This window comes from Desmodus rotundus, chromosome 6, assembly GCF_022682495.2.
Source record: "Desmodus rotundus isolate HL8 chromosome 6, HLdesRot8A.1, whole genome shotgun sequence".
Classification (NCBI taxonomy): Eukaryota; Metazoa; Chordata; class Mammalia; order Chiroptera; family Phyllostomidae; genus Desmodus; species Desmodus rotundus.
In genome coordinates this window covers 100,544,069-100,562,050 of record NC_071392.1, presented here as the reverse complement: position 1 = coordinate 100,562,050, position 17,982 = coordinate 100,544,069, and the positions used below count along the sequence as shown (strand labels likewise).

General features: G+C 48.7%; 2 protein-coding genes across 6 annotated transcripts in view; both read right to left on the bottom strand.

Moving 5' to 3' along the window:
• SALL4 (spalt like transcription factor 4) overlaps positions 1 to 11,154 on the bottom strand; it is a 191,745-nt gene extending 180,591 nt beyond the window's left edge. The window contains exon 1 of the mRNA XM_045194477.3: positions 9,542 to 11,154. Coding sequence (XP_045050412.1) covers positions 9,542 to 9,567 — 26 coding nt within the window. The 5' untranslated portion in view covers positions 9,568 to 11,154. The remainder of the gene's footprint in view (positions 1 to 9,541) is intronic.
• The window catches only part of ZFP64 (ZFP64 zinc finger protein), a 77,084-nt gene continuing 61,303 nt past the window's right edge, over positions 2,202 to 17,982 (bottom strand). For 3 of the 5 annotated variants that reach the window (XM_053926068.2, XM_053926069.2, XM_024559447.4), the window contains one exon: positions 13,473 to 16,860. In XM_053926068.2, coding sequence (XP_053782043.1) covers positions 16,151 to 16,860 — 710 coding nt within the window. In that variant the 3' untranslated portion in view covers positions 13,473 to 16,150. Of the gene's footprint in view, positions 2,742 to 12,750; positions 12,779 to 13,472; positions 16,861 to 17,982 lie in introns of those variants that run through there. The other 2 variants (XR_008427055.2, XR_008427054.1) reach the window with 2 other exon arrangements.

Genomic DNA, 17,982 nt, shown 5'->3' with positions numbered 1-17,982 from the left:
GTTACAGCCACGTTTTTACATAATTTACATTCTATTAACCAAAGGTTGGCAAAATATCTTTGCAAAGAGCCAGATAATAAATGGTTTAGGCTTTGTGGTCTCTCTCATATATTTTCGTCTGTTTTATAAACCTTCAAAAATATAAAAACCACTCTCAGCTCATGGGCTGGCTAAATGTAGCCCTTAGGCTGTTAGAAATAAAGTCCTGTCCTTTGGTGACCCCCGATACTGACAACAATCATCTAAAAGATGGGGAACCCTGGCCGGTGTGGCTCAGTGGACTGAGTGTGGGCCTGCGAACCAAAGGGTTGCCAGTTCGATTCCCAGTCCAGGGCACATGCCTGGGATGCAGGCCAGGTTCATAGTTGGGGGCACATGAGAGGCAACCACACATTGATGTTTCTCTCCCTCTTTCTCTCTCCCTTTCCCCCTAAAAATAAATAAATAAAAATCTTAAAATAAATAAATAAATAATAAAAGATGGGGGAAAATCACATACAATTATGTTCAAAGTATAAAAAAATCTGAACACATTCATTAATATATATTAAAAAAATAAATACTTTATAAATGTTAAAATATTTTCTTCCAAAACACTCAAAATTAATTAAGATGGAAAGGTAAAATCCAAATCATAATTGACATCAAACTTTGTCAAAATTACCTAAGTAAAACTGAAATATGCATATTTAAAAGTGCCAGCTACAGCCTATTGCATATTTGTTATAAACTATTTTCAATTTCAGTAGTGTTCATTTCACTGCCCACGTAAAGAATCTAAGCATGTTACATCAAGACCAATAAATAAGAAAATTTGAAAGTGATGCAAATTGTTTAACATTACAAAATGTTCCTTAACTGCCACCTGCAACTGGCACAAACACTGTGAATAACGAATCGGGACGATGAGAAACAAGAAAGGGGGTGCTCTGCATTGCCGGGGAGACCAGCTGTCCAAGTGCCTGACGCGTGTATGGGAGGGCGGCCCGTTGACTCAGCAGTCAGCAGAAGTATAAGGGCAAATCCTTGAGGCATTCAGAAGCAGGTGCCTTTATTAAGAAAATTTATTAGAGAGAGAGAGAGAGAGAGAGAGAGAGAAACATTGATTTGTTGTTCCACGTATTTATGCATTCACGGGTTGCTTCTTCTATGTGCCCTGACCTGAGATCCAACCCGCAACCTTGGTGTCTTGGGGTGACGCACTAACCCACTGAACTACTCGGCCAGGGCAGCGAGCGCCTTTGGTTTGCAGGCTGAGGACCAGAGGTGCAGCAGTGTCAGTCACAAGGGCGGACATTCGGTGCCACCGCTGAGTACCCGACCCTGAGGGGCAGGTGCCCGTGATTTTAAATTATTTTGTGCATGCGCTTTCTGTTCAGAGCTGTGACAGTGGGGAGCCCAGGGTGGGGGACCTCTGGCCCACATGGAAAGGCTGGCCACAGGTGACAGGACCAAGGACTGCTGACACTAGATGGCAGAAGCACAGAGATGGCAGGAGGCAGCAGAGCCCTCGGTGGTCTGGGGAGCAGTAGTCGAAGAGAAACATCCACATCAGCCCTTCCCCCACCCCAGCCGGGTAGGACAGTGGACCTGGGGTTGCTGGCCTGTCTGCTTGCTCAACTGAATGCCAAATTCGGGTTTTTATCTAAAAAAGTTCATATGGATAAATAATCCAAATTTACAAATTAAAAAGCACATGGGTGTGGGGGGGAGAAATCACATCTTTAGGCTGGACTGGTTCCCAAAGCCGCCCCGGTCAGCCTTCTGGCGCACTGCATCCCGCCACGTCTGTGCCGCCTGCTGGAGCGCTTATGATCACTGACTTCTCGCTGTGAAACGACACTACAGCAGTGCAGGGTCAGAGTGCGGACGAAGAAGAGGCACACGGCTAGGGCAGAAGGACAGCGAAGGGTCTGTTTACACGGGTGCCCTTGGACTTGGCAGGACCTGGAGTCGGTGGTACTCTGTGTATGTGGTACCCAATGGGTACCACATTGGGACACGGTCATCTGTTTGGGCTCCGCAACTAAGTTTAGATAACTAAAAAAAATTAACGATGATTATTATTTTTAGAGGGAGGGGGAGGGAGGGAGAAAGAGAGGAAGAGAAACATGGATTGGTTGCTCACTGCATGCCCCGCAACCCAGGAATACGCCCTGACCTGGAATCAAACCGGCGACCTTTCGGTTTGCAGGAACTTGTTTCTATTCAACCACCACGAAAGCTCCCTGAGACTTGGAAATAAATACCCAGGTTTTCCAGAGCAGTGATTTTTAAGCCGTTTTTCTCGAATACTCTCTAAAGCAATTTAAAAAAACAATGTAGTCCCTTGCGTGTCTTAAAGTTGAGATCTAAACTGTTTTCATACATTTAAATAGCCCAAAAGTATTCTGGGGCATAGTCATTATTTGTTACATCATCGCTTTAAAATTTATGTAATAGTTTTGAGGGGTTTAGAAGTCTTTTATCGATCAACCTTGTCAAACTTCTATGCAATAACATTTATACACAAATTTTAAAAAGCGTCCTTTGATCAGAATTGAGTCACTGTGGTATTACAGTCACTATTTTCACGCCACGGAGGAAAACGAGGTGGACTCACTACCAGATCGGAACGACAGAGGGCGGTCATTGCTAAAGCTGGGCTGGGGGTGCAGACGGGGCCACAGAGATCCTCCTCTCCGCATCTGAAGTTTTCCGTAACGAGAAATTAGTATGTCCTAAATTCCCGGCAAACATTCCTAAACAACAACAACAAGAAAAGAGTGAAACTTTTTTGGCGGTAACATTTTAAGATGACGGATGGGAGCTGAATGGTCCCTTTCTTGGATACCGATCGAGTGTCTGTCCAGTGTCAGGGGACGAATATATAAATAAATACTCCTACTTCTTACTGTACAAATGGCAGCCTGTGGCGTGCGCATTCCGCACAACCATGCATTTTTTTTGCCCACGTATCTTCGTGTGACCCTGTCCCACCAGGGTCTGTGCAGCCGTCCACACGTACCCTTGCTTTATCTTTGTAGAATGTCTTCGGGAATTCCACCGAATGAGTGACCCCACGTTATTAGCTAAACTCCTCCCTCCTCGGGGGCGTTTCGGTCGTTTCCAGCCTTCAGCCTTTACAGTCAGCGCTGCAACAGACACGTGTCAACAATACTGTGCTCCTCTCTGCGTTCCGCTTGGGGAAAAAAAACACCACCACGAGTTTTTCAGAGCAGTTTCCATGGGAGAATGGCTTCTAGCTATAGCTTAAGAAATGCCTTTTATAGATTTAAAAACTGACCAAAGGTGACTCTCTTGGCTCAGTTTCAGGAGGGGCGGCCCTTGTCCCCTTCCTACTTTTCTAATCCGAACTGGCCAACCTCCACGACCTCACACGAATCTCACCTCTCATTATTTATTTTCCTAACCTGGCAGCGCAGCTGACTGCTCCTTTTCGGAAGCGGTGGACAGGGAGGCCGGCATTTACTGAGGATCTATGAGGGGCGGGCACCAGAGTAGGAGGTGTGTCTCATGGCACATTATCTCGTGGACCACCCTATACAGAGGACATTTTTTAAAAATGAGAAAACGGAGGCTCTGAGAGGTCACTTGCCCGAAGTCATAGAGCTGGCAAGTGCCGGGAATACTCCTTCCCAGGTCTATTTGACTTCAGAAACTCATTCGCTGCCTGGGGAGTCCTTCTGTATGCATCTGCACCATCCGGGCCAACAGTATTGCAGACTCCAACACAGCTCTATTATTAACTAGACATTCCAACTGTACTTTACCAGTTTCCCCACTGATGTCCTTTTTGCTCCGCTCTGGGACCCAATTCCAAGTACCGCATTGCCTGTGGGGATGTCTGTTACATTTAGTAATGTCTTTCCAGTGTGTCCCAGCCTCCCACTACTTGACAGCAGAGGTGTCATTGGACATTTGCAGTCTATCCTGGCGTCCTTAGGGACAGAGCTGTGCCCACAGCATGGAGTCACTCACGTGACATGATTTATCAGGCTTGACCTGACGTTCTGGCAGCAGAAAGGGAGGCTCTGGGGCTTTGGGATATCAGGTGTGCTAACGGCTGTCCTGCAAAGCCAGGAGTGCTTCAGCGCCATGCCGCCTAGTCTGCCAGGAGCTGGAGGAAGTGGGAGATTTGTTCATTACATCAGGTCATTTCCTCCCTTTCCGTCTGGACCAAACAGATCTCTCCCCAACAGCCAGCGGAAGCTGTGGGCAAGTCACTTAGTGACATCCTAAGGTGAGGCTAGGAGGTGGCAGGGCGAGCTGCTCCTAAACTCAAGGGACCTTCTAAGCCCAGAGTTCCTGTCCTTGGGTGGGTTGCCACACAGCAACAGGACACGTTTAAAGAGGAAATGGCCAACAGAAAATACTCCCTAAAAAGAAAATGTTGCCACGTAATTTTACCTGATCTCATGTCACCTAGTCCCTACTACCCATAATAAGATTTACTGGTTTGCTTGTTTTAAATGTGTGAGGCTCATTCATTTATTCATTTAACAAACATTTACTGAGTACCTACTATACTCCTGGCTCCTTTTTAGGGTCTGTAAGAGCAGTAAATGATGGAGTCCTAACCCCAGCCTTAAGAGTTTACATGGACACAGAAAGCAGAACAACAATCAATCGGTCAATTAATGCTCAGTAAGTGTTTTTGCACACCTCTGGGTGCCAGGCATTGTTCTAAATCCTGGAGATGTGACAGGGAGCGACACAGTCCCTTAACTTTGAGACACGAAGACAGATTCTAATAAAAGGGGAATCGATTTTAAATAGGAGGGGGTCAGGGAAGGCCTCTCCAAGACAGTACCCTTCAATCTAGGATCTAAAAGACAAAAAAAGGGGCTTCCGGTCAAGATGGCAGCGCAGGCAGACAGGGCTCGCCTCTTTGCACACCCACATCAAGTACAACTAAAATACAGAACCACGTCACTCAGAACCACCAGAAATCAAGCTGAACGGAAGGAAGTCTGATAACTACGAGCTTAAAAGACAAAAAAGGTGTCAGCCTTGGGAAGAGGGTACAGCGAGCACTCCAGGCAAATGGGACGGCGTGTGTAAAGGTCCTGAGGCAGAAGTAGGGTGGCAGGTTTGAGGAACAGAGAGCGCGAGGGGAACACAGTGGAGAATGTGCCTGTCTTTTTAGGTTCATTTTCCCAGGTCAGGTGTGGTCTAGTCCCTGGTACAGCCATGGCTGCTGGCTGTCTGTCCACAGCCCGGGCCCATGCTTTTCCCTATTGGATCGTTTGTCCTTTACTTATGAATTGGAAGGAGTTCTTCATTCATTCCGAATGTGACTCATTTCTCTAATATAGGTGGCAAATATTTCATCTGGTGTCCTGATTGTCTGTGAATTTTGCTATCAGTACATTATTATTACTATACTCGTGTTTTAATTCTGGAGTTTTAATTCATGGCCATAAATACATTCTTCCACATTTTCATCTACAACTGTCAGTTTTGTTACTTATGTAACAATAAGATGCATTTTTGTAACTTAAGTAGAAACCCTAACTTCTTTCCAACGCAATAGTCAATTTTCCCAGCCACATTTATTGAACTGTCCCCCCCTTTCTCTTTTTAAATTATATGTAAGGTTTAACTCTTTTACAAACTGTCGTGTGTTTTTATAATGACAACAAAAGAGATATAATTAGTTAAGAGAAATAAAATCATATAGTGATGTCCAGTTCTCTTGCATCTTCACATCTGCCACAATGCCAGGTACATAGTATGTGCTCAATAAATATTTCTGAACCCAAGGGACCAACTTTTCTGTTTTCTACTTACAAGTGTCACAGGTAATATAATCTGATGCTGGCTGTGCAGGACCACTGCAGGACTCTGGAGGAAGACCATAATACGGAGAGTTGTGTTCCTTAGTGCCAGCTTTCCAGCAAGATTACACAGAACCCCGTTCTGCGGCTCTAAAGACAATGATGCCAAGGGTCAAGATTCTGTATTTCAAAAATGAAATCAGCAAACTGTACATAATCTTCCAGCTCTCCTATGCCCTTTCTCCTGGACGATTATGCCCATCACACATTTTCCGCTACTCTGCAGCGATCCTGAATCCCTTCCCAATTAAATGAAGATAGAGAAATGAGAAAAAGCGCTGTGGGTAGCCGGTTAACAGACACTAGGCAAGCACTTTTTCTTCCTTCCTTTTAAATCCGTAAAGTTGTAAGCGAAGGCCTCCCTCCAGCTCCCCCACCCAGCCCCGAGGCGCCCATCCGTCTTCTGACTTCAACAGCTTTGTCAGCCTCCGCACTTTTCCTCCGATTTTTTGGCTGCCCTACGGGTTTCTGCAAGTCGGGCCGAGGCTGCACATCACTGTGTGTGTGTGTGTGGGGGGGGGGGGGCACCCGTCCCCATCCCATTTCCTTCATCCCGGCATTGTTCAACTATCACGAATTACATTTAATTATAGCAGTAGAAATGGTCTGGGAGGCTATTAGCAATGAAATATAATCAATGGGAAATGGCTCCCCGCTGGGCACTTTCCAAGCCGAGTCATCACCGAAACCCACTGCGCTGGCAGCTTTCGGTCGGGTGGAGCATCGCTGTCCAACTGACGTCACAGCCCCCCCACTGCTGCGCCCTGGGGTTTCCACACACACGGTGCTGAATGGTGATGAGGCGAGTCAGGGCACTTGGGGTAAACTCCTGACATTCTTGGGGCACAAAGGCCAAATTTTTAATAATTCCCCTTTTTGCTGGTTACGGCAACTCGTGTTAAACAACGCGGGCAAGTTTCAAATGACTGGGTTGCTGGCACAGTGCTTCTGGGTGAAGGGGTTGGTGGGATTTTACATTCGTGTACTGACACCTGGTCATCAGAATGCTGGTGATTTTTTTTTTTTTTGCCATTCTTTTCTTTAATATACTATACATCACTTAGACTATGCAAACATATGCTCATGTGTAGGTTTTTAAAGCTCCTCTACTTTTAATGCCATTAAAAGTTACCAACGTAACGATGATGAGCAGTTTACCTAAGCTAGTGTGGCGCTTACTAATAACACCCAGTTTGTGAGAACTGGACAGTAAACTTGGCCGTTCAGCGTTGCTGGTGAGTCCAAACTGGGATAACCTTTGTGGAAAGCAATTTGGCAACATTTAGTGAAAGCCTTAAAGCTGTTCATAACCTTTGACCCAGTAATTCACTTTCTGGGAATCTATCTGAAGAAAAGAACCTTACGGAAAGAGATTTATGCATTAAGATGACAAATGCAGCATCATTTTTAATTGCAAGTAATTAGAAGAAACCCAAATGTCCACTAAGAGAGTAACAGTAAGAAACGCCACGTTCGGTTTCAAAGTGCGCACGTTAATGTCCGTCAGCTGACGACACAGACACGTACTAAGTTGAGTAGAAGACTAGAGAGTAAAACACCAGCAACTGTTGCCTACCGGTTTGGGGCTCGATTATAGGTAATTTTACTTTTCTGCATTATTTTGTATTTTCCCAATTTTCTACAAGCATGAATTTAACATACAATAAAAGTGACTGTATTGCAAAAGCTTTTTGACATTAAAGTCAATATTTTCTTTTGGTGTGAAAACATCAGTGATACACATACTGTTCCCTAGTACAGTATTACTTGTTCTTAGGAGACGTGGTGACGTTCTTTGGGAATTTTTTATTGAAGGAGAGCACCAGAATGGGAGGTGAATTATAGATGGAATGAGGGGATAGATCTACGCTTTAACTGAGAGTCATATCTCTCTCTCCATATGTGTGTGTGTGTGTGTGCATGATTTTTTTTTTTTTTTCCTAACAGAAACAAATTCAGCCCTGGCTGGTGTGGCTCAGTGGATTGAGCACTGGCCTGCAAACCAAGAGGTCACTGGTTCGGTTCCCAGTCAGGCCACATGCCTGGCTGGCAGGCCAGGTCCTCAGTTGGGGGTCAGCGAGAGGCAACCACACACTGATGTTTCTCTTCCTCTCTTTCTCCTTCCCTTCCCTCTCTCTTAAAAATAAATAAATAAAACATCTTAAAAAAAATGACCTTCAACTACTACTCTCCACAGCAATCCATGTGGGCCAGCCATGCCTCTTGTGTTTCTGAGATTTGTGTGGTCGCCCATGAATTTGACCAGCCCTACACTCACGGAAATTTTGGTCGAATCCTGCCAACTGCTCTCACGGACAGGGCAGCTCTGCACACCCTTGTGCGTATTCACTTGCAAACTTAATCCAGTCGGTTCCATGGGAGAAATTCCCACACACGGATGGATGGGTCCAAGGGGTTAGCAGTTTATGTTTTCGCTGTGTCTCTCCATGGCTCTCCAATCAGGCTCCCTCTAGCAGAGCACGCGAGTTCTCTTCCCCCGCCTCTGGCTGTGGAGTTCAATTTTGTTTATAACGAACAGATGATTTTTATGCCATTGTGCTCACTTATCTCTATCATGTCCACTTATTTTTAAAATACAGGCGTTTTTTTTACTTGACCAAAGAGGATTAAAGTTTGTCCTAAGATATGTGTAGCTCTGTCCTCATGGAAGTTTGAGCATCAGAAATTACTATTAACAAAGTAAATCCAATGCAAAAATTATGTAATTAATCCCGAAGTCACAGATGAATGATTGGAGGATTAAGGAAACTCCCGCATCTCCTGGTAGGCACGGCTAATTGAGGATTGTCCGCAGTTATCAACTGCTCATTTAAAGTCACAAATTCTAATTAGCTGCGTCTTGATCTGGGGGCTCATGGGCCAGAAGCTGGTCTAGCTCTTATTTAACAATTCTGTGATGGTAGGCACCGCGATTTTCTGTTTTATAGATTGGAAAAACGAGGCATGGAGCTCTTACGTAACGTGGCCGACGTCACACAGCAAGTAAATGACAGAGCCAGAAGGTGAGCCAGGCACCCTGACTGTAGCCCTTGGGAGTGTGAATACCACGCCATATTCCACGTTCACCTCCAGGAGGCGCGGACGGACTCCACAGCCCCACACAGAGCTTTCCTTCAGAGCATCTGCAACAGGGAGGAGTCCCGTACCTGCCTTCCGGTGGGAGGGGCCCCCAAGCGCAAGCTGTTTTGATGGCAGGATTACAGGTTTTTAATTTTTACTTTTATTTTTACTTGTTGCTTTTCTGCCTTTCCTTCCGTGACCAAGTATTGCTTTGTAAGTCCTCACTTGAGGACATGCCCATTTTTTGAGAGAGAGTGGAAGGAAGGGGGAGATAAAGAAGTATCGATTGGTTGCCTTGTATACACGCCCCAACCAGGGATGAAACCCGCAACCTAGGTATGTTCCCTGACTGGGAATTGAACCAGTGACTTTTTGGTTTATGGAACAATGCTCCAACCAACGGAGCCACACCAGTCAGGGCAAGCAAAGCTACTTTAAAATGCTGACAGTCCTTACGAGATAATGTCTTATCAAACCTACTACCCACAACCACTCAGCATCGAGAAGGTTTCATGACCTCAAACCACAAAACCACGGGGACACCAGAGGCAAAGTTGCAAAATTCCTGATTGTAACATTGGTCACGTCCGTGTCCCCCACAAATCAGAAGGAGGCCGTACCTCTGAGACTGTCGTCCACGGGACATAGCCCGGACTGGGCACCACAGCGTCTGTGTCCCCGGCGGAGTTACCACTGGAGGGGGGTGAGCGGTGCGGACGAGAACAAAACCAGCCCCGGAGCAGAACTTAACGAAGCGGAGCCACCGTTTGCTGGGGGAGAGAAGACACGGTCCTTCGGCCGGGGCAGGTTAGGAGGTGGCCTTCGGAACAGGCTTTTGTGACCTTTCAAGAGACGGACCACACAGCGCTGAGAGAACAGGAGTGCGTGCAATTCCTCAAGAACCTCAGAACTGACTGACAAACGTACAGTGTCTGTTTTCGAAGAGGCCAGAGTCCCTCGGACTGACATGCGAGGGCTGAGCCATGTTAAGAGCACTTTATGAGAAAAACTGCCCACAGGTATTACAAAGAGCCCTGTTGGGTGAATCCCTCCCCATGCAAGATTGATGGGGGGGTTTTGGTGGGGAGATAGGTATTCAAATGCTGGTGCTAGTAATGATCTAGTTACGATGGAAGCAACTTCAAGTTCAAAGTTTACCAAGAAATTCCTTTGGCCTTGGAGGTCCCAAAGTGCAGGTCAGGGGACCGGGGATGGAATTTAGACGGGCCAGGGCTTGGATGGGGAAGAAAAGGAAATCTCTACGTCACTAGCCTCTGGCTGAAATTGGGCAACCCTGTCGATTACGGATGTGGGCGCCAAACCACAGGAGGGCCTGTGATTTAGTCAACAAAGTGGGTATTTCCACATAATGCTATGGCTGTTACACAGACCCCGAAGTGGCACTTATGCTCACGGCTACTTCGAAATAAGAGAGGTGCTAGGTGTGCTGCTGGAGCGTGTTACTGAATGTGCTAATGAAATGGGATTCAGAAAGTATGTTGAAGAATACTTCAATCTAATTGTTTCCCTGTGCAAACCTCTGCATTTTGAAAGTTCTTGTAAGCATCACTTGGAGAGGGGGCCCAGACTTCATCAGGTTGACAAAGGGGTCCATGACTCAAAAACAATGAAATCCAGATCTAAGGCAGGTGGTGTTAGGTATGAGGAGGAGTTCCACTGGAGGCGTCGAACACAGGTTCTAATCCTGGCAACTGCTGGACCTTTTCCCCTTCGTTTCTTCTCTATTAAACAGAAGCAAACCAGGGTGCACGTCCTGTGTCTCCCGAGCATGGCTGCGCATGAGCTCACGGGGCCACTTCTACTCATGGGAGTTCAAGTGCTGTCGCCGTTAAGGACTGCTGTTGAAGCGAAACCTGCTCTGCAATTCTGTGGCCCACCGAGCTGGGGGAAGTAACGCTGGGCGCCCAGCGTGGGGCTGGACGGCCCAGGGACGTTTTCCCAATCATCTGACTATACCCGTACTTGACTTTTCCCCTCAGTTACGGACTGCACCGTTCGTGTCCTGCTTTTGTGTCAACACCGGGAACTCACAAGGCCCCGTCCCTGACTCCCCGGCCCCTGTGCCACGGGAGGATGAGCTAGACAGAGTCAGTGGGGGGTGAGACTGCAAACACCACGCAGGCCCGGGGCTCCGGCTCCCCTGGGTGGGGCTGTCTGTGCCAGCTGCGCCGAGAAAAGTAACTTTTCTAAGAGCAGTTTTCCCTCACGAGGAGGAAGGCAAATGCCTTCCGCTGTGAGGTCTGAACGGAATCGTGCAGGAAATGCTTGAACATTACTGTTCACTGCACTGTTCCTTCCCCCCAGACCCCGGGGAGCCCGCCCCCATCAGGAGCCCGCATTTCAGGGGTTGAGGCCTTTTCTGTTCCAGGGATGCAGACAGGCTTTCTTCTCAGGCACATTCCCCTCTTTCCTTCACAAGACTGGCTACACAACTTGCAGGGCCCGATGCAAAATGAAAACGCAGGACCCCTTGTTCAAAAACTAAGCATTTCAAGGGCCTGGCCGGAGCATCTTCCCAATACGCCAAGGTTGTGGTTTGCTCCCTGGTCAAGGCACACACAAAAAGCAACCAGTGAACGCACAGATGGGTGGAACTCTCTCTCTCAAATCAATACATAAAAAGTAAGATTTTCGGGACAGCAACGGCAGAGCGTGCCCCACGTGCAGTCCTTTGTGGCAGCACAGGTGACTTGCCCGTGAAGGCAGCCCCGCTCCTTCAACTGAAGCAGCCGCTCCCAGCGGGTACCCCTTGGGATCACCTGCAAAACTTTAGGAAGTACCGATGCCCAGGCCTCTCCCCGCAGTGGCAGAGTCTGAACAGCTAAGAGCTTCCCAGGTGACCGCAGCCAGTAGCCAGTCGAGACCCCCGGGACTTGATTGACAGAAAACCTTGGGAGACTGCCATGGGCCAGTGTCCAGGAGCAGAAAACAGGTAGCCCCCAGGGAAGCCCTGACAAAATAGAAATGCTTGTGTAAGGTGTGCCCTGGCTGTTTGCAACCTGTCCCAGGTGTTTCATGGAAAAGCCATACCCAACCTTCACGGGCATCCCTGCTCTGAGGCACCCAGAGTCGTAACTCCACACGGCACTCTGGAGCAACCATTTCCCAGCACCCTCTGCTGCAGCAAAGCCCCATGACCAGCCGTGGGGCCAGGGACGGTGAGCAGTTTGTAGGCAGCTTCCAGGGAGTGTTAGAGGCAGGGTGTGTGGCCACCTGCTCCCCGGGCTGGAACTTCAGTTGCCACCATCCTGTCCACATGCTGAAGACGTGGGTGGGAGACGGAAGACAGGAGCCCTGGGCCCTGGTGTCGAAAGGTCGCAGTTCTAGTTCTGGGTTCTTCCCCACCTGCCCTCTCCCCAAGCAAAACTAGAAATGAGAAAAGGACACACAGGTAAAAGCCCAAACCAGTTGACTGCATCACTAGCCCAAAAGTCTGAAATGGGCCCATTTTACAGATGAGCAAACCGAGACTCTGAAGTAAAACCTTCAGCCAGAGTCAGCCAAACAAGTTGTTACCAGAGGCAGGGTTCTCGCACCTCCTGCCTCCTCAGCCCCCTTTAAACAAAAGCTGTTGTAAGTTAGTTACCCTTTGTTTGGCCTGTTCTGTCATCACCCCACTGTGGTCCATTCATTACTCTAACAAAACACTTGTTTACCAGACACCCAGCCTGGCCCCCACTCCGTTCCGGGAAGTCTCTTCACCTCTGTGCTTCAGTTTCCAAATCTGAACAAGAGGAGGAACTGGGGTAAGGTGGGTGGAGGCAGCGCCCTGGGGTGCAGATATAAAGTGCTGTCAAAAATCTCCCGGCTCAAGGTGAATACTTTAATGTCATTTTCTAAAATCCAAATGCAATGCAAGAAAGAAAAATGAACACAATGTTAGAATTTTAATTACAGGCTCCAACCCTGCCCTTGTAACGTGTCTGCCCAAACTCCTAGGCCAACTTCTAAAAAAATCTGTTTACAAAAACAAAGTGGCTGACCTGTGGGTCATGGTTGGTCAATCGGAAAAAAATACCCTATCAAGCCCTGGCTGGCATGGCTCAGGGGACTGAGCGCTGGTCTGAGAACCGAAAGGTCACCGGTTCAATTCCTGGTCAGGGCACATGCCTGGGTTTCAAGCCAGGTCCCCAAAGTGCAGGAGGCAGCCGATCGATGTTTCTCTCCCTTTCTCCCTCCCTTCCCCTCTAAAAATAAATACTGTATCGAAATATCATTCCTTGGTCACTGAGTTTTTGGTGCCCTGAGCTAATCCCTCACTCACCTCCTGGTCCCAGCCCTGGATGGCACCTGGGAGGAGAGGAGTTAACACAGGTCAAGTTCTCAGCACAGTGCCTGGCTCGGAGGGAGGACACACGTTGCCATGAGAATGGTTTGGGGGCTCATCCTTTAATATTTTTGACAGGTATAGAATTCTGGTTTATGGATTATTTAAAACATTTTTTATTCTTCAATTTGAGAGGCTGATTAACATTGATTTGTTGTTCCAGCCATTCAATGGGTTCACTGGTTGACTCTTGTATGATGAGTCCTGACTGGGGATCAAACCCACAACCCTGGGGTGTCGGGACGACGCTCCATCCCACGGAGTCATGGCCAGGGCTCACCCCTTTTCTTTAAAAAAACAGAACGTAGAGGCAAACAAAAACTTCGTGTTTTATAGTATTCAGGAGGCAGCAAGACACCTTACGCAGAGGCAAGCAGGAGGACGTCACTCCGACTTTTGGACTCTTCACTGCAAAGTCTGTAGCTGGTCTGAATCAGGGTGCAAAGGACCCAGTTTGGCCCAGTGCCCACCTGGGACTCACCCATCTTCTGCTCGAAGCAGCGCCTCCCTCGAAGGGGGCCGGGAAAAGCAGCATTCTCAGCAATTCTCCCGGCACGCACCCACGGCCGGTCACCCCTGCTGCCCACCCGTGAACAGTCCAGCTCTGGGCCAGTAAACTACAGCCCTCCAAATCACGGCCTGCTTTTTGTCAATAAAGTTTTATTGGCACACGGCTATACCTATTTGCTTAACTACTATCTATGGCTGCTTTAGTTAACCGTGGCCAAGTTGAACGAATGTGCCACAACAGCACAGGTGAACAGAGGTGAGCAGGTTCGGCAGAGACCAAGGCCAGCAAAGCCCCAAATATTTACCACCTGGCCCTTTCCTGAAAAAGTTCACCTATGCCTCGGTGCAAGCGAAGTCAAACTTTGATGCACTCATCAATCAGTTTCCCCTTTCTGACCCACGTCAACCCTGCCAAGGCAGGTGGGGAGAGGAGCTTTGCTTACGTGGTCTGCACCCTGCGGCAGCCTCTTGGCCATCACGGCCGTTCCCCAGTCTCTTTGGCGATCATCTGTCTCATCCCAGCAGGGTTAGCCGGCTTACTCTCCCACTTCCTGAATTATTTTATAAAGTTTTATTGGAACACGGACTTGAGCGTTCTTTTTATTACCTACAGCTGCTTCTGTGCTAACACCGCAGAGTTTCGTCACCAAAGAGACCTCAGAGCTCCGCCTGCCTCAGATACTTACTATCTGGTCCACAACTTTTTACTGACCCTGCTCCCCGGGAATCCCAATTTACTAGGTGACACTGGGGTAGAGGGAAGGCCCCGGAAGTCCGTGCAGCTGTTAAAAGAAAAAAAGCCTTCTGAGAAGGCTGATGTCCTTCCTGTTTACCTGAAGAGCTGTAACGGCGGAGGTATGAGGAATGTTTATGTGATGCTGATCTCCGGGTTCCCACTTGAAAGGTCAACAAGCCTCCTGGTACTGGAACAGACACGGAGATAAGACACAGGGCAAGCAGCAGACAGGTGACAACAGAGTGTGCCACGCACCTGCCTTCGGTGCCCAGACACTTTTCGGAGCCGTCAGAAACACAGTTACAAAGCAAAGCAGTGACTAATGCTACGGTGGCGGGGGCAGGGGTGGGGGGGGGTCCTCATTTTCATCTTTCCTCCTCACAACGAAGGGATTCGACAGCCTGGATCGCCTGCCTGATGGCAGACTTCAACGGCATCAGATTTGTTCAAACAGCGAAATGCCTAACGAACGATGCTATGTACTTCTCACTGCTCACGAGTGAGATATCCCCAGGTATACAGTCTGTAATAGTTTGTTTTCACGCCCTTCATCCTCCTTTACCAAAACCAGTGGATCTATTTAATCTGTTGTAAGAGCACAGATTTCACGCTTGATGAAGGGCACACGTGAATTTGTATTAAACAGAGACTGTATTTGAAAAGATGCCAAAGTAGAACAAACAAAGCAAGTCCGGACCAATCATAAAGCCCCCGGCATTCCACAGCCTCCTAAGTCAAGCCAAATGTGCATTTACAAGAGGTTTGGATTGTCGCTTGTTTGTTGGTTCAGTAAACACCACATGCTTACTGCGATGAAAGACGCTGGTGTCAGGCTGTCCCACACAGCACCTGTCCAGAACCAAGCCCAGGGCCCTTTGGGCCCCCAGTCTTTCCTGTATGAATACAAGTACACACCTTGAATTTCACAAGGCACAGTGACCGGCTGAGCTTGTGTTAGCTTGATCTTTGCTGCCACCTACAGGTCAAACTGCATTTCCGGTTGCAGCATTAAGACGGGGAGAAGTCCTGGGGGAGAAGCAGGGGTGGGATGGAGAGGAGCGCACCACACCCTGTTGATGGGAGAAATGGGAGTGTTCCCCTTGCATCCCTCTGCAGATGAGCTTGCTTTTTTATTACAAGACAACCGATAAAAGGAACCACTCAAAAATGTGTAAGGCGAACATTCTCTCAACTACCACCCAGGTGAGATACTAGACCTCTCCCAGGACCCAGCCCCATCCCAGCCTTCCCCACCGTACAGATGGGCTGCATTTCGGAGTCCATGTGGCTTAACCCGTTTAACAACTGCATCAGAAGGGGAGCGGGCTCGGCATTGCAGTCTGTCCTGAAGAAGCCATCCCCACTGGGGCGAGTGGCACCCAGTGGACGCCCATTTGGGACGACTGGTCAACGTGCTCAGGTCTCTTGGGGGGAAAGACAGCGACGTGGAGTGCTGCTGTGGGGTCTGTCCTCACGCCACAGGGGCTGCAGCCACAGGCTCTGGAGGCCGACACAGCTGCGGGCAGCCATGCCCTGAGCTGGTGACTAAAAGTCCAGCTTGATGGTCTCACCCAAAGGGTGGGGCAGCAGCATTTGCCTGGAATTCCAGACGGCTCACCACCCTCTCTGCACGAGTCAGAGGCACTGGCTGGGCTCTAGGGAGGTGTCCAGCTGCCCCACAGAGACCAGGGCGCCGAGCTGCCCGGGTGCACCGCTTTCAGGCGGGAAGGTGACCAAGTCCGAGTTCTTGTTCTCACCATGGTCACTGTGCTGCTTCATGTGGCATCTCAGAGAGTCGTCCCTGACGAAGGCAGCCCCGCAGGTCTCACAGCGGAAGGCCCTCTGCGTCACTAGTTTGGCCACGTGTGGAGAGCTGCTGTCTCGGGGCCCTTCCCTGCCCTGCGGGACCCGGTTCTCCGTCTTGGCCTCGTCCCTGTGCACCTTGTCAATGTGTTTGGCCAGGCTGCTGGGCCGCTTGGTGTCGAAGCTGCAGAAGTCGCACTTGAAGGGGCGGTCCTTGCAGTGGACCCTGCTGTGCACGCGCAGGGCGGCCGCGCTGGAGCAGGAGTAGCTGCACTGCGGACACTTCTCGGGGTGGTCGGCCTGGTGCAGCCGGCTGTGCTCCAGGAGGTCCGCTCGGTCCCGGCCCTGGAAAGCGCAGTGCAGGCACTTGAAGGTGTGCTTGATGCGGATGTGGGACTTGAGGTTCGCCTTCATGGTGCAGCGGACGTCACAGAACTCGCACTTGAAAGGCTTCTCCCCCGAGTGCACGATCATGTGCCTTTTCAAGTCCGAGCTGATTTTGAACTTGGCACTACAGAGCCAGCACTGGAAGGGGGTGTCCCCTAGCAATGGAAGGTGTGTTTCCATTAGAGCAGGCAGGCAAAACAGAGCTCCCCCCAAACATGCGTTAGGACAGTCGGCCGCAAAGAGATAGTGGGGTCTTCTAAACTCCAGCTACCTGTAGCCTCCTAGTAACACCATTTACCAGGTAATGTATTAGCTCGCTGAATCCTCACAAGAGTCCTGTGAGGGGGCACAGCCCCCCATTTTACGGAGGGGGTAACTGAGGCTCAGAGGTCAAGTTATTGATCTAAATAGCAGGGATGTGAACCCAGGCATCGTGGTATCCAAGTCCATACTCTTCACCAGGGTCACTTCAGTTTCGATTCTAAACTCTCATGTAACCTGACATCCCTGAAACTGAATGTGGAAGAAGGAAGAGGTGCATACAACGTTACAAACAACTGTTCCAAATCCAGCTCATCTAAGATTTAGAAACATGCTTCCTCTAGTGTTTAAGCTAATTACATCAGGTAATTGGCTTGTGTTACTAGTGAAAGTTTCAGTTTCACAACTACAAGACTGAATTGTATTTATAAAAGTAACACAATTCATGGCTGCAGGGGACAAATGTTAAAAAGCCAGAGCTTCCTCCGCACCCCTGGAGGCGCTGTGAAGGATTTTCACGTCTTTTGAAGGTTGTTACTTTATAAACATTGTCGGCAGTGACCATAGGCCAAGGTGAGATTCTAACCCTACACATGCATCCTGGCCCCCAGCAGCCCCCTGCATTGTTGGCTGTGATTTTACTCTTCCAGCATTACCTTCTACATAGAGTGGCAGCCCCACAACTTTTAGTCCACCAGCTTAGGCAGTTTTCTGAGGATTCCCTCCTCTTGTCAGAAAAAGCTTCATTTTTACACTTGCACTCAGTTCAGTAACACTTGCATTCCAACCCGCAACTTCTCATGCTTTAACTAGTTGTTTGCAACGTGAGAGGCAAGCTCCGCTAAGTCCCCTCTTAACAGTGGCAGTGGGTTCTTTGACTTTAGGTGGAATGATGTATAACGAAACCAACTCTACCATAGGCTAAAGAGTTCCGCTCCCATCAACGTTGTAATGAAACAATGTTATTAGAGGACGTGCTGCAGGAGTAATTTTTATTACGACTGGGTATGTGATGT